Source organism: Puma concolor, chromosome B1 (genome assembly GCF_028749965.1).
Source record: "Puma concolor isolate L17-30 chromosome B1, mPumCon1.1.hap2, whole genome shotgun sequence".
In the NCBI taxonomy this organism is placed as follows: domain Eukaryota; kingdom Metazoa; phylum Chordata; class Mammalia; order Carnivora; family Felidae; genus Puma; species Puma concolor.
In genome coordinates, this window is record NC_141670.1 from 128,019,264 (window position 1) to 128,036,745 (window position 17,482).

Consider the following 17,482-nt stretch of genomic DNA (forward strand, 5'->3'; position numbering starts at 1 on the left):
TCAGCAATGAGTATTTTTTTAAAACAATGGAACTTATTTGTTAATATACAACCGTGCATTGTGTACTTGCTACATGCACAGCATAAACATGGATCAAAGCAGAATAAATGTGACACTTTTCAAATGTTTTGTTTCTGGGACATTTTGATAGGCAAATGTCATAAAAGAGGGATTCTCCCGGGAATTGTCATTTCTCTTCCGATCCTGCAAACCCTGTTATCCCCACGATCACTTTGATGGGACCCACGTGCCACCCACAAAAAGAAAAACCAGGAGAGCCTGTTTACATCACTGCGGCCATTTATTTATTATGTGCACATTAAGGTGTAACTATGCTGATTATATTTCTCATGTGGTGTTTATTCGAAAATATAGCCAAAAGCAAAACAGTACAGACATATACAAACTGAAAAATGTAAAGCAACAGAAAATACAGATCAACAGAAAGGCAAATGATATTTTGAAAATCCAAAGCCAGTATCTTAAAACATGCGGAGGATTAGGGATGACAGTGATGCCACATTAGATCCGTATAAAATTAGTCAGTGTTTCCCCCTCTCTTATGTCTGAAAGGCCTCTCCTTTCAACAGGGATGATTAAAAAACTCTAAACGTTACAAAAATGTTAATACAACACTAGATTCCTACTTGAACAAGGGAGAGGAAGGAATCATTTTCTATGAAAGTGGTCCTAGTACACTACCCTGTGAAAATGGCACCATGAAAACATTTTTGTTGTAGATGACTTTTAACCATAAGGTTTCAACTGACAGTTGGAAGACTGCAACTCTTATCGGTCTTAACACTGTGACCAAATGACGAGGCTGTAGTGTTCGGCTGTAAATGGAGCCCGAATCCGTAAGAAATAGTATGGTGCTATGAACATAAACAGTGGGGATCCTCTCTCGGCCGCCACTCCAGTGGGCAACATTCAGCCCTTGGAAGTCTACAAAATGTTATAAGTTGGAACCTGTCACTAGCATTTTCGAATTTGGGAAATACAAGTGGGGGATGCTTTAGAGTCATATACTGTAATTTTAATCTGTATTATACTAAGTACAGCATTCCAAAATATACATCAAGAAAGACTACAAGTAAATGCTCTACAGTAAAGAGGTAATGATTAAAAAAAAATGCTACTGATCTGGAATATTTATAATCAGAAAAATAAATATTCAGGGAGCTCGCCAGAAGAATAAAGTGCTCTGCCAGTTATTAAAAGATTAATGCTGGTATATTAAATACGGCATTCCCCACTGGAAAATACAGAGATTCTTCTGGGTTATAATCAATATTTATTTCACAGGATTAACTGTTTTAGGAACAGATATAAAGCTTTGCCACAAAAGAGGACAAAGCACAAAGACAAAATGATAAATTAGGAAGAAGTAATGTTATCCTTTTAGGGACAAAATTTAGAGGAATGCAAAATTACGCTCCATGAATAGTGTGTATGAAGAAAAATCGAATAAAAATGAGATCCTTAGTGTAAAGTAACTTAATGAGAAATCCAGGTCAAATAAAATTCTTTAAAGGAAATACCTAAATGCCACTGACTTTTCAAATACTATCTTGGCACAGAATCTATAAAGGCAAAACTAAACAACCAAAAAAAAAAAAATCTCTACTACATCAAAACAAAACCACCAGTTTATATCACGTAAAGAAAGAGACTGACATTAAGATATGTGACCACGCACATTAGCCAGCACGAACTCTACAGGTGGTTTCAGCAGCAATGAGAAATAACGCACAATTCAGTCCCAGCACTCTGTTTCGAAAATAAAACTTCCTGCCTCCCTACAGATGCAGGGCGAGGAGGTAGTTGGGGGTTGCTACTGGTGAAGCCACTTCATGTCACCCTGTTCATTCTTTTATTCCCACTTAATTATTATCTGTATATAATATAAATCTGCTAGGCCATAAATTAACAGCTTTCAGGACAGATGCCTTGCAAAGTTCTTAGGGAGGTTAAACAAATATTAGAGCCTAAAACCTCCCTCTATAACAAACACACACACACACAATGGAAGTGAAGTCGTTAGTGAGTTATGGGGCAGGGAGGGCTTGGGGTTCTGTCTCAACTTTAAAAGCACCTTGCCCCAGACAAATTGATATTATACCTTAGTGGGATCATGGGCTTGCATCCATTCTAGAAACAAAGGGAAAAACTATTCAATGTCATAATCTGTTTTCTCACTGGGCAAATATCAATACAATTCACAATTTCACCACAATGGTTGCTCTGTCTTCATGTGTTATCTACATAATTTCCCCCTCCCCCCCCCCCCCCAAATACAGAAAACAAATAACGAGCCAGTCTGGGCGACTGATCATGTTTCCCTCCTATACTACCAACCTCTGGGAGTAAACATTTTCCAAACTTCAAGATCACATTTGGAAGTGGTTCATTTATTATTGAGAGAGCTACTGAAAGAAAACAAACAAACAAAAATCCTAGATTTTATCACATCCCCAAGCCAATCTTTTACTTTTCTAATGCAGAATCAAAGAAAAAATTATTCTGCAAAGAGAGTTCTCGAACCTTTATCAGTCAGTAGTACAGATCTGAAACTTATCTAATGGACTTATTGTCCAAAAGGGGGGGATTTTTAAAAATTTTGGATACAATCCTCTGATTTACTATAATTCTTAACCACACTCTTTTCTACTTACTCTCTTAACCTCAGCATGAGGGAAGGGGGAAAAATGGAGTTTGACTAATACAGGTGATAAAACAATGAATACATAAATAGAAATGGCCATATTTTAATAAAAGGCAAAAAATTTGACATTTAGAAACTACATGGTGGCTTTTTGGAGGGGGGTAGATGAGAGAAATACCACACCTCCTATTGGCAGGACACATTTTGATAAAAAATCTCAATGGTCTTCCCCACTGGAATGATCAGCTAGAAGACAAAAAAGTACATACGGTTTTTTAAAAAACTGATACCTACTACTGATAAAATTCTGTTTAAACTATTTCCTGTTTTAAAGATAAGCACTATTTTTGAAAAAATACATTTTACCTACTGACGATGCAAGGCAATTTTCATTGCCTTTTACAGATTTACTCAGAACTACCTAACAAGGAAAGAAAGTATAATCACCTCAGCCTAAATGTTAGAGGTTTTTATTCTAAAGTTTAATTCTTCACTAATTTATTCTATGATGAATTTAATAGTCAACCAGGAAATTGGCTTTTATAAAAGTTATTTTATGGGCAGAAAATAGAGGAAAAAGTAATCATAAATGCCAAACTGTCTCTCTACTTTACGAAGCCAAATATTTCCTCATAGACTTGGTTTTTAAAGCTGGAATTTATCCCTTCAGGGTCACTATTATTTTTCAAAACTCCTACAAATATTAAATCTAAAAACTCATCGGTAATTCTAATTCTTCTCTTTCTCTTCAAATTTCTTCTCCTCCCCTGAGCTGTTGACTTTCAAAAATTCACAGAATGAGCATGTTTCTTGCAAAGTGGCTTGTCCTTCTTGGAGAAAAAGGTCTGACCTTCCAAACTTTCGCAACATACCTGAAAAAGAAGCATTATTTAAAAGAATATCGTTATTTTATCAAATATGCCTAAGAAGGGGAAATGATTTTTTCACCCACTGGATAAGACAAAGCACGTCAGTTGGTTGTATTGGACATTCTGATATTTAACCATTACTATGATATCTCATGTAATCTTTCAAAAGCAATGAAGAATGACTTTTTCCTGGAATGCATTCTGATTTATTTAAATCAGTGATCACTATTTTTCTTCATGATAAGTGAAGCACTTGGCTCTGAGGAAAAAATTAAGACATAAAGAGGTCACATTAAATATAAGTTCTCTTCCCAAATTCTAATCAATGCCTCCTGTTGTAGGGAACCAGAGCATTCAAAACAAAAACAAATACAACTGCTTTGCCAGATATTCCGAAGGCTCCAGACACACAGACGTAGACTGCCTGAGAATTCTTTTTAATTCATTTCTTTGTTCCTTATAGTAAAAACCCTGGTCAACATCTGGCTACTGGATGATGATACAGTCTGTTAACTATCTGCATTTATGTCCTCTTGTCTTTCCTATTGCCTTTGGTTAAGTGTAATGGTCATGAGCATCTCTACCAGAGAACAGGAGCAAACAAATCTGCTACCAGTTGTTACATTTTATAGATACCCTGAAGTCTAAGAGATGGAGGAGGTGAACAAGGTCAATGGTCATGTTTGGGGAAATCCTTTGATTCCTATTAACATAACTTTTTCCCTTCATACAACGGGTATTGAGAATTATAAGATATATTAAACCCAATAAAAAAAAAGCAAATATCTGAACAGAATATCTCTATTGGATATTTACTTTCTAAATTAAAAATAAAAGTCTAAGGGCAATGTAAATCTCTCAATCTATCTCTGCCATTAAAAATAAAACCAAAAATGTGAAAATATCAAATACAATAGGTAAACTATAGGTTTATTATAGTCTCAAAAAGAAAAAAAATTATTCATGGACTATTGCTAAGGAAGGAGGCAAATCAACATATAGTTTGCTTCCATGCTTAATTCAACAATAGATTTTTTTAGAATTGTGTGTTTCTATTTCAAGTACTCATGTTTCCAAAAATTACTAAGAACACTCTAATAAAACAGAGTTTTAAAAAAATGTCAAGGTCTCTTACTGTTTTAAGAAACATATAGCTTCTCCTTATAAACATAAATTAAAAATAGGACCTTCTCTAAAGGGGTAAGCATCTTATTCTGTGCCAAGTAACTCAACATAATGACAAAAAATTTAATGAACAACTTTGAAGACCACTGTAAAAATACTTCTAGGTGTGAAGGTCTGAAAGATACAAAATCTGCTGTTTCTATTTAGTGCTTAGGTGAAAACTGGCCATACTTGCTCCTCTCACTTGGAAATAAGAGTTTACTTACTGAGCATACAAAGCAGGTGTCATGCCAGGTAAAGCCCAGGGCCTCCAGGAACATGTCGCCAGCCTCTATGGGAAATTCACATCCACGGCATATGGTACCAAAAAGGGCATAATAATCTGTATTGGGGTGGGGTGGGGGTGGGGAGACATAATTTAAACATGACAAAGCTTTAGAATAATAATTCCTAGAAAGCAGCAACAAAATTGGAATTAAATGAGAAGATGAAGTTACTAGTAACTGGAAAATTTTCAGAGGGTATGTTTTGGCTTGAGACACTGTGTACTGTGGTTCAGGTTACCTGTGGGGTAAATGCTATTTATTTACATAACTTAACGTCCTTTATTCTGTTTTTCTACGTAATACTTCTCACTTATCTCCAGCTACTTAAATGTCCAACAATGTATGAAGAACGACTCTGTTCTCTGATAAGCTATCAACAGACATGACTTTTAACAAAAGACAACAGAACTTCCCAAAACTAGCAACAGTAAGACTAAAGAACATAAATCAAGAAGAAATATCTGATAACCCAGAACATTTCATAGAGTATCTAACTTGGTAGGAAAGAAAAAAAAGTCACAAGAAACTTCCATGAATAAGTGCCTTGACGGAGGTTCTAGCTGGACTGTATCCTAACAGTATCAGCCACTAATTCTTTTGCTGCAATTTCCTTTCAATTGTAAGACTTTGTGCTGAAAATCCTTAGCCAGAGAACACCATTAACTTGACACAGAGTAGTTATAAAATACCAATAGGATTTCCTTCTAAAGAAAGCAGTTTTGATAAGATGTTTCTTTATTATTACTAAATTAGAACTTACTGGCAATTTTCTTTTATGCAGCCATTCTCACTACTTGTGTTTACTCCAACCTGGGCTGGAGCGGAAAGTAGACTATCATTTCCAACTTGATTTACCTTCCTTAACAATCTTCAGTATTCCTTAGCACCATTTGCTCAACACCTATCCACTGAGTCCTACTATGTGCCAGGCACTGTTCTAGGCACTAAAGGGTGGCACAGTGGTGAAAAAGACAGATGTGGCTGCTCTCTTTACGGTGATTATATCCTCACTGGGAGCAGGATGTTGTTGTTTATTGTATTTTTCAAACAAGTGATAATAAATAATTTCACATTGTGAAAAGGACCATGAAGAAAAGAATCCTGTGATACAGAATAGTTAAGGGAAGTGTGTAACACTCCATTAAATAGGTGGGTTATGAAAGGCTTCTCTAAAGAGGTAACAGTTGGGCTGAGGCTTGACAAAAAAAAGAACTCACCACAGAAAAGCTGTGGAAGAACATATCGGTTAGAAGAAACTGCAAATACAAAGACCCTGAGGCAGGAAGAATCTCAGCATGTTCAGAAAAGCAAAGGGGTGATGATATATGCCTGACAGAGGGTAAGGTAGTCAAAGAAAAGGGTGGCAAAGCATGTCTAGTAAGGAATGTATGTGTAACTCAAGTGGAAGCCAACAAAGGTATCAAGCATAATCTAATTCACATTGAAACATTCACATTGAATAACTTCTATTTAAAGGTTGGGGAAAGAAGACAGACCATCTTAGTTGGTGATCAGAGCATCCAGGCAAAGGGTGAGTTGGATTTAGTTGTGACCACTGAGGTGAAGAGAAAAGAATGAATTTATATATTATATACACTGAGGGTACTGCTAGAATTTACTAATTACACTGGATATGAGGAGAGCAAGGGAAAGAATAGAATCTTAGATTTTGGGATAGTGGACAGTGGGGCATTTATTGAAATGGGAAAGGCTGAGCTAATAACAAGTGTTGGAGGTTAAAAAAATACAAGAGTAGATCATGTTGATTAGAAGTGACATTTATTTTTTGTTTTTAAAAAAATTTTTTTTAATGTTTATTTATTTTTGAGACAGAGAGAGACACAGCATGAACGGGGGAGGGTCAGAGAAGAGGGAGACACAGAATCTGAACCAGGCTCCAGGTTCTGAGCTGTCAGCACAGAGCCCGACGTGGGGCTGGAACTCACAGACCGTGAGATCATGACCTGAGCTGAAGTCGGACGCTTAACCGACTGAGCCACCCAGGCGCCCCTAGAAGTGACATTTAAATAAATCTTCAAAAATATTTTTCCTTTTCTGTAAGCCATTTTGGGGTTTTAAAAATCTTCCTTCTTAGACTACATGAATATGATATTAAGGCTAGATAGCTATATAGGTATGTAGCTGGACAGGGACTATCTGCCAGTTAGTCAAAATGTCTTGCAAAACTTAATTTTAAAACAAACAAACAAACAAACAAACACCTCTTTCTTCAGAAGAATTAAGTGAAATCACAAAATGTGAAATATTCTGATTGGGTCAGGGTAGCAGCTTGTAGCCATCCTGTCCCCAAACAGCCCCCCGATGAGATAGTTCACTGGCGTCTCCATAGAGCTTCCTGGTGGATAGTCTGGCATAGATCCACGCTGCTCCTAACTCAGCTGGAAGGAATGAGTGAGCAATAAAAGGTCACGTGATGCTACCAGCCTCAGATTAGAAGCTGACTGCTCCCTTAACTCAATAGTGTACAACATTCCTTTCCTCCAGCACCACACTTTGCATTTCAAGGTAGATCAACAACTCTAAAGTGGAAATGCAGCGGTAATGAATGCAGGCATGATGAAGGAAAATATTTTATTTTTTGAAACATATGTGTGGTACTAATATCTAAGAGGAATAATAACAAATAAGTGTTACAAAACTTCACTTACAGCCTTTGGGAAAGAAAAGGAAGTATTCAGAGCTCACGTAGTAAGACAAATGTAGTAGATTGGTCCTTAGAGTCCAGTTTATTAAAAATAATTTTACTAAGGGAGCAATCCAAGCCAAGGTTACCCTTCCATTCAGTAAGAGTAACAAAGGACTTCCAATTTATTTTCAAGGAGGTTGCCTTAAACAGCAAATCAATATCATGTTCAATAGCTGAATACTTCTCATGTTTGTAACCACTCAAAATTCACCGTTAGAGGTAGCTTTCAGCTACACAATGTGGTGGAATTCATATCCATAAACTATTAGGGATTCAAGTAAAATATTTTCCTACTAGATAATGCATATATACATGCTCATTTCTCTTCAGGAAACTGGGAATATCTGTTTTGACGAAATCACATAAAAGTTTTACATAGTTTTTTGCTATATATTTAGAGTGACATTAAATGCCCCCAAAACAATTTGGAAATCCACTTTGTCCCCTACTGCCTTTCAACTTGGTAGTAACATTAAGGGTTAAGTTTATTCAAAATTTAAGAAACTTAATGGCTTCAGGATCTTACCAGTCTCACAGTATGGTTCACCATCCTCCAAATGAAAAACATTATTACGAATGGGTTTTCCACAGGCCACACACACAAAACAGGAAACGTGCCAAGTTTGTTTCAAAGCATTGATGACCTCCTGTTACAGAAAGGCAATTGGATATAAAGAAAGATGATCATACACAGATGCTTACTCTATTAGTTGTACCAACACAGCCCTTTTAAACTGACCCAACGTAGGCACACGCTTTGTCATTACCATCAGCTTTTCCTCTAAAGACACATTCACAAATGGTCTAAACTGATACCCTATATAATACGTGTGTTTTCCACAAATACCCATCAGTAAACTTATTTAAATAACGACTGTTGTGTTACTTAAACATTATATATGGAGTGAATGAAGTAAGCATTTCATAAGTACTTGCTGTAATACATTCTGCTTTCTCTCAAAAGGGTGTCAGGGAATATTACATAGGTTTCATAGTATTATCTTGAAAATGTCATGGAGGGAAAAAAAAAGGAAAGGAAATGTCATGGAGGAAGGGCAAAATGTTCAAAAATTAAAACAAACCTATGCTTTGGTGTATTATGGGAGTAATAACATAATCAGTGTAATCCAATCAGCTTAACACATGTTTACAGTTCTGGAAATCAGCTGTGACTACACTAAGCACACACTCAAATGAGCATCTAAAATTTGAACCACAAAGTATGGATTCTAGTCAACAATGACCCAATGGTTAAAAATACCAAGTATCAAAACAAAACAAAACAAAACAAAACAAAACAAAACAGCAAGTATCAAAGACTTGGGCCAGAGTTTAATTAGTAAAAGAAGTCTTATTAAGAAGCTGGTTTTGCAAGGAATCATTTCTTTGGATTGACAGAGATGGAGCCATTAAACATTATTTTTTGAAGATGAGTTAATAACATGGGATTTACTCTTTTATCACAAAAAAAGAGGATGCTACACATAAAGTATGGTTACAATTTTGTAAATGAATTACAAAGAGCAAATTGGAAGAAAATACATCCTAAGCTTAACAGGAATTATCTGGGACTGGTAAATATATAGGTCATTTTAATATTCTTCTTTACATCTTTTTGGTATTTTCTAATTATTTAGAGTGAAATATTTTTATAATAAAAAACTGTCAAAATACAATGATACAGAGTAAGTTATTAGCCATAGAAAATGCAACAGTTGCCTAGTGATGGATAATGGGAAGACATGGCAGTTATTTAGATCCAAAAAGATCACCATGAAAATGTACAACAAATACACACTGAACCAAATCATTTCTCATGGCTCTTAGCATTTACTTCCCTTTCTATCCTTGAGACTGATTCCTATCCCTTAGAACAGGCAATTGAACAACTGAAACACAACCCAGAGGATCTGTCCCTGTAGTGAAGTTCTGGCCCATCTCTAAGGCAATGAGGATAAGATTTCCATTTCCTACAACCTCATTTGGTTCTAAGACTGTTACCTGACTTTGTGTTATTAATGATTCTAGAATTCCATAGACTGTATTTATATACAGTATTAACATATATTCAACTTATTATTTGTCACTTGGGAAGGTATAGCCCGTATGTTGCTACTTTTTTGTTCCCAACATATTGTACAAATTAATAATACAGAAATATTTCATGAAGAATATTTATAATTTAAGTGTCCTCAAAGTTTTAGACCCACTTAAAGATGTAACATGAAATTAACACTACTCAATAATTTATACTAACTTTTCTCTCAACTGACACAAATTAAACTTTCATTATTACATTTTTTATAGAGAGAATGGCAGAATTCAGCAATGCCATCTCCATCTTCTGTATTAGCTTTAGGAGTTTCGTATGGGACCAGGCACCTTGGCCACTTCCAAAATAAAATTCCAACTCCTGGTCACCCACAGGAAATGACTGACCCTTTCTTTGCAAATTGCAAACTGAGTATTCCAGAGCAGGAAATTCATTCATTCATCATTATTCATTATGTATCTGACTCCTACATTACTTCCTTTTCGAAAAGGGAAAAAAAAAAAAAAACCGTTGGTTAGATTATTTTTCTATTACATGTCTACTCTCATAAAATAGGTTATATTTTTAAACATTATATGCATTTAAGAAAAATATATCATTTATAAGCTTCATGTCTTATATATTTCATGAGATCTGTGCCCTGTGCTTGAACCCTGACAAATGGGGAAATGCTGGTCTTATAAAAGCTATGGAATTTAATTTAAAACAGTGAAGGTGTCAGTTCTGAGAACTCTGATGTGTGTGGTCCTGTGCGACCTCTTCATTCCTGAGCAAACAGGGTCCTGTTGAGGTAGCACACCCACAGTAAATTATTTTTTTCCCCACAGTGGCTAGACTTTCCCCAGACAAGCGAGCACTCAGTAAGACAAACCCAAAGACAACTTAACCCCACGAGTCCGATATACTTCTACAGAGGTCTATTTAGTTTTGCTTTACAATAATAAACAGTGATGAAAACAGAGAGGGGATCAAGCAAGAAGAAAATAAAAAGGAAAACTGATGTAAGGGTTTCAAAACAAAAAAATTATTGTGCTTTAAAGCTCATTCAGAATAAACAGGTTTCTGATACTTACTCCAAGGATCTTCCTTTGGCATCGACCACATTCAGGAGCGAAGAATTTCTCATAGCACAGCTCACAATACAGGGATCCCTTTTCCTCTACAAATCCAATGTAGGCCATTGTATTTTTGCAGTGAGCACAGTTAAACTCTTCTGGGTGCCAAGATTTCCCCAGTGCCACTAGGAATGGTCCCCTGCCAGAAGAAAAGAGATCGAGTTGGCTTGGGAATAAAAGTTTCTAAAGTTAGCTTGGACAGAACCTCTTTTATGCAATGGCCAAACAATTAAATACTTGCTCAATTATCCTTCTCAAGGGCTGAAAACATAGGCGCAGTAAATTTACATAGGAACTCTCTGAGCATTTATGTGAAGAGAATAAAGGGGAGGAGTAAAAAGCACTTAAGGGATTCCTTCAAGAAAGGCCATTTCCCCCACTTTTTTTCATCTTCAACAGATTTGGTGGTTATGTTTTTTGAGTTGCAATGAGTGGGTCTGTCTGCATCATGATTATGAATGAGAATGAGGATGTTAACTCTGACATAAAATGAAATAACCAGGAAAAAAAATACATGGTTTAGACAGAGATGAGAAGTTGACATTTCTATAAAATAGACAAAAGAGAAATCTCAATTTGGTAATGTCAGGAGTCTTAAAAACAGTAATAATTATTACCTGAGAAAACATTGCAGTCAATTTCTCTTCCCCACACATTGTTTCATATACTTATTTCTCAACTCTATTAAACATATCAAATGTTTATGACCCCTCCAAATAGACTATGGAAACTGTCAACTGGATATTAGAGACTGTTTTGAAGCTACTTAGAAAGGTTTTATTTAATTAAAACATGACTGATTTTTAATGCACATTTGTTTCAAGGTAACAAATGTTTGTAAAGAGATTTTTTTCCATTAAATACTATATAGTCATGAACTGATAAGACGGGTTTGGTTTCCTTGACAGGAATCCATTATGAACCCTTATCTAGTCATGAAGCCTGCAGAGATGAACCATTCTAGCCTCTGCAACGTACTTTTCAGTAGCTCCATCCCACTAATTTTTATTCACAGAGTGGCTTTACCTCCAAGGCACTTTTACACTTATCCAATTTGTCCATACAACATTCCTGTGAGATAGACCAGGGCAGTTATTACAAACTCAGTTTAACAGATGGAGAAGCTGAGATACAGAATGTTCAAAAGATTGACAAATATCATAAAATCACTGAGTGAAGGCCAGAAGCTGAATTTCCTGATTTGTAGCAAACTGGTGTAGTCAACTGAATGTTCTGCTTTTCATCTCATTACCATCAATTATCATCACTGAGTGACCACACAGTTAATTGTCAGTGAGCACGGATACCTGACTTCTAGGCAGATTATAGGAAAAGGCATAGTAATGAGCATCACAAAATCGAAGCATTTTTTAGCCTTTAATGATAACATAAACCTTAGTATTCAGTAACTATTTCCCACTGGGAAATTCTTTGCAAATACAGTGATGTTTACTCAGAACCAGCACCTAATCCTCCAAGAGTCAAAAAAGTAAAAAAGTTCTTGATGAATGATAAAAATGTGTTCTTTGAGGTATAAGAGGGTATTTTCTAGCCTCATTTTTTGTTAACTTGTTTTTTATTAATAACATGATGCCACTTTTATCAGCTGGTGCATGCAGTTCTCCTGAGCATTTGAGACAAATACTTTATTATTATGTTTTTAAGCTTTAGGGCACCATAGTTTTGTTATCACTAACAAGGAGTGCCTTTGTTAACTAATTCCTGCCAGAGAAAGAAAGGGCTATAGATCACTTATTCTGTAACCAAATATGTTACTTTGGGTAGGTTGTCCCTCAATTTTTAATTGGATAATAAATAACAGTTCTACTCAACAAGCTCCTTCTTCTCATTTTCTCAGTATATATTCAAAGATAAACCAAGGAGTCACAATGCTCAAAGCTAGACAAAGTTTCATGAGTCCACTGAGCTTTTCCACCAAGTGGGTATCTGGTTATACAAGCTTGAAAAGGCTGCCAGGTTCAATTTACTGTGACCTTAACATAGAGTCTGGTAGAACTGTGCTAACATTTGCTTGGACACTAAAGGCAGATTTCAAAGAATTTGTTAGACTGAATTTTTTTTTATGAGGGCACATCTTCCAGCTCCTCCATAGGCTGGATGGCCCCTGAAGGCCTGTATCTGTATTCAGCTTTCCAGTTTGCAAAAGTCAATCTAATCAAACTCCACATTCCGTACGGATGCACTTGAGAGCTTTCTCCACAAACATGGCTGTCAGTGCCAGCAAATATTTAACAAAATTCATCTGAGAAAAGAACAACTGATTGAGGAATACACACTCCATTTTTAGATTTCCTAAAATATGTGTTGAAACCAAGTCAGACCAGCAGAGAAGGACGTTCTGTGATTCATGGCATATTGGACCTGATTCATTCCACAGAATGATTCCTTTAATGACTGGTGCTCAGCCTGACACCATCAGTCTACACTGACACTTGTCCTAGGAAACAGCCCTGTGACAGTCACCCGTGCTCCTCCTCTAAGGTGCTATCGAGAGTGTTATCTGTTAGAGATCATACAGTGTCATTTCCCTGTGGACTCTCTGGAGAAAGTCCTTCAGGTTTTCGTAGTAAGAACAGTTTTGCTTCTTCTGAGCAATAGGGTTTTTACTCATCGTACAGTAAATTTAAAAATTAACTTTCTTTGTTGACCACTAGAAGGCTTAAAGCCAAATTTAGTCAAACCCTAGGCAAGTATGTAAGGTCATTATTATAGGTTTTGTCAAGTCTCAATGAGCACATTTTTGACCAGTCTTCATTTTTAATGGTCCCATTCATGATTTTCATTATTCTTTTGCTTCCTTTTATAATTTAGAAGATTTTCTTATATTTCATGTATTCTTAAAACTGTTTTTAAAAGGTTTATAGAATAGTGCCTAGTACAAATAAATTAATTAAATTGATTAAAACTATCATCAGTTGAGGGACACCTGGGTGGCTCAGTCAGCTGAACGTCCGACTTTGGCTCAGGTCATGATTTCATGGCTTGTGAGCTGAAGCCCTGCGTCGGGCTCTGTGCCTGCTTTGGATTCTGTGTCTCCCTCTCTCTCTGCCCCTTCCCTGTTCTCTCTCTCTCTTCTCAAAAATAAACATTAAAAAAAATTAAAAAAAAAAACTATCATTGAAAGAATAATGTTAAGATACCTCCTTACTTTCTTATCAAATCTAAATAGTGAAATGTCTTAACAACAGTAAAGAAACACCCTCTGCACCCTTAAAAACTGAGCTGAATATAACTTTTGTTCCTGCCAGAGCTCCTTTCTTAAACATGCTCAGTGTACTACTGCCCCAACCGGGTATTCCCTGGCCCAGCTGAAAGAGCACCTTTCCCATCATGTTCTTGAAGTTATGAAACAATAAAATCTCTTATATATAACAAAGTACTCTTTTCTGTGTTGGCAGAGACTAATTTAACAAATTCATTAACACAGGATTAACACTGAAGAAGTTCTTCTTGTTCCAAGTAGATTGGGTTTCCATCTGTGACCTGGACAGACAGGCTTGGGTAACAGCAAAGTGGAATTAAGTATGCAGCTACCTCTCTTCCAGTCCTCCACGCCACTGTCTTTCCCAAGTACTCCTTGACTGACAAAGGAAGAGACAGGAAAGAGTTAAAACACTGACTGGCTGACAAAGAGTTAACCTAGCTCATGAAACTTTTTACCCTCTTGATCTTCTGTGAGACTTATACCAAAAAGAAAAGAGAGACAGAGAGAGAGAGAGAGAGAGAGAGAGAGAGAGAGAGAGAGAGAAAGGAAAGGTGGGGAAAGATGTCAAAAGTAACAGGAAAAGAAAAGCTTACATGGTGAGAGGGTGAAAGGGGTTGCAAATTTCAACAGGCATAACCTAACAGGGATTCAGCTTCAAAATCAAATGCTCCCTTCTTGCCTCCCTTTGTAATTTAACTTGAACAATAACTCTCAGTGATAGAAATTAGCTCTATAAATAGATGAAGAAAATATCAGAAGCTACCTAACATTCCTAAGATCATGTGAATGATAACTGTAAAGCTGGCATTCTAAGGCCTAGCTACTGGAGATTAGAAATTATATCTGACCCAAAGTTACTGCATCAATAGAAGTTAAAAATTTAAAAAAGCTAAGAAAATCAAAAGAAGTTAATCAACAAAAGGTAAAAACAAAGCTACATGAAAAAACAACTTGTGCTCAAAGACAAAAATGGCATCTGATATTCTATTAATTAGATATAATAAAAATGTATACACCAATTTTATATTATTAATACGATCAAATTTTGGAAAGGGCTTGGCATGAGCAAGGTGTCCAAGAACAATGGAACCACAGGAAGAGTTTTCTGAAACAGAAAAGATCACTGGAAAAAACCACACACATACATTCACAAATACAAAGACATATGCAGGGAGAGTAAAAGAGAATGAAATACACTCGAACATGACAGTGAAACACACTCCCTTTCAATCTTACAATACTCACAATTAGCAATAGTAACAATCCTTCCTAAAATTAGAAGTGCGGCATTTCCAGTAAACTGTGCCCAAACTTTCCAATTTGGAGCATTAAATAATATATTTCTATTTTTACTGAGTATCATCTTTAATTTGTAAGCCCATTAAAATACTGCTTTTAAAAGGTTGTGAGGCCAACTGTAGCTTTTTATTTTAAAGACATAAATGACTCACTGCCCAAAAATATATGCACAGGTAAAATGAGCCTGAACATAACAGTGAATAAAAAGGACAAGTTCTAAAAAACGTAATATTAACTGATAATTCTTTAAGTCTATTGGAGACAATTATACTCAATTATTTATATTGGTTATTATAAAATCCACGAAGCAGGAAAATGTGATTCTATATATTAAGACAAGTGAGGTATAAATTCAACTTGGAGAAACTGTTATCATACATTCCTCCAAATACTTTTTAAAAGTTCAGTCATTAACTGAACAGCAGAAAATATGGCAGGAAACAAAGCCAGGAAACGCCCTGCTCACACGGAACTTACTTACTAGCATGGGGACAAAAAACCAAATACTGTTAAAAAAAAAAGAAGTTAGATTTTAACAAGAGGAGGACAATGAAGCAGGGAGGGAAGATAGGGAGACTGTAAAAATTGGTATATTGGGGGGGGGGGAATTAAACAGGTGGCCAGGGACACCTGTTTTAGTAAAGATCTGACGGAGGCAAAAGTGAGCCATGCAAATATCCAGGGAAAGAGAATCCAGGCAAAGGTAACGCCAAGTGCACGGGCCTGATGAAGAGGCCTGGGGAGTCTGAGAAACAGCAAGAAGGCCAATGTGCCTGCAGTAGAGGAAACAAGGGGGAAATTGCCAGGTAATAAGGACAGAGAGATAATGAGGTGGCGGTGGGATGGGAGTGACTGTGTAGGGCCTTTAGGCCACTGTAAGGATTCTGGCTTCTACCAACCATTATGGGGTTTCCAGCAAAAGAGTGACATGATCTGATCTACGTTTTATCAGGATTACTCTAGCTACTGTGTTGAGAACAGACAGGTAAAGGGCAAGGGCAAAAGCAGAAAGATACTAGTTGGAAAACAACTTCATTAACCCAGGTGAGAAATAACCATGGCTTGGATCAGGGTATTAGTAGTAGTACAAACAGTGAGAAAGGTTCAGATTCTGGGTCTATTTAAAAGTTAAGAGTTGGGGCGCCTGGGTGGCGCAGTCGGTTAAGCGTCCGACTTCAGCCAGGTCACGATCTCGCGGTCCGGGAGTTTGAGCCCCGCGTCAGGCTCTGGGCTGATGGCTCAGAGCCTGGAGCCTGTTTCCGATTCTGTGTCTCCCTCTCTCTCTGCCCCTCCCCTGTTCATGCTCTGTCTCTCTCTGTCCCAAAAATAAATAAACGTTGAAAAAAAAATTTAAAAAAAAAAAATAAAATAAAAGTTAAGAGTTAAAAGGATGTGCTGATAGATCACGTGAGATCTGGGCAACTGAGCAAACAGAGCTACCACTAAGAAGAGCAAAACTGGGAGAGAGAGCATGGTAGGCAGTATTCCAATATGGCCCCCAAGACACCAGTCTTCTGGTGTACATGGCCTGTATGATCCTCTGGTCTAGAGTGTGGGTGGAACCTGCGAATATGATGGAACATCACTCCTGTGACTAGTTTATTTTACCTGGCGAAAAGGATTATGCAGATGTCATGTGAGTTCCCTAATGAGTTGACATGGAGTTCATCAGAGATTGTTTAGGAGTGTGTTAATTTCCACATATTTGTGAATTTCCCAAAATTGTTGGTTAGGTATTTCTCATTTCACTCCATTCTGCTCAGACAACATACTTTGTATGACCATCAGTCCTTTTACATGTATTGAAATGTGTTTTATAGTTTAACACATGTGGTCTATCCTGGAGAACGTTCCATGTGTGCTTCAGAATTTGTACTCTCCTGTTATTAGTCAGGATGTTCTATAGATGTCTGTTAAGTTTAGTCATAGTGTTGTCCAAGGCTTCTTGTCAACTTTCTGTGCAGTGTTATGCCCATTATCGAAACTAGGGTACTGAAGTTTCCAATTATTATTGTTGAATTGTCTATATTGCTCCCATCTATTCTGCCAGTTTTTGTTTCGTGTATTTTTGGGCTCTGTTATTAGGTGAATATATAT

At 36.6% G+C, this 17,482-nt stretch overlaps 1 protein-coding gene across 14 annotated transcripts in view; it reads right to left on the reverse strand.

Moving 5' to 3' along the window:
- Positions 1 to 282: 282 nt before the first annotated feature.
- Positions 283 to 17,482, reverse strand: part of PDLIM5 (PDZ and LIM domain 5) — a 225,507-nt gene continuing 208,307 nt past the window's right edge. For all 14 annotated transcript variants that reach the window (XM_086704559.1, XM_086704564.1, XM_086704558.1 and 11 more), the window contains 4 exons: positions 10,819 to 10,999; positions 8,219 to 8,339; positions 4,926 to 5,041; positions 283 to 3,537 (listed from right to left, as the gene is read on the reverse strand). In XM_086704559.1, the coding sequence (XP_086560685.1) occupies positions 3,448 to 3,537; positions 4,926 to 5,041; positions 8,219 to 8,339; positions 10,819 to 10,999 (508 nt within the window). In that variant the 3' untranslated portion in view covers positions 283 to 3,447. The remainder of the gene's footprint in view (positions 3,538 to 4,925; positions 5,042 to 8,218; positions 8,340 to 10,818; positions 11,000 to 17,482) is intronic.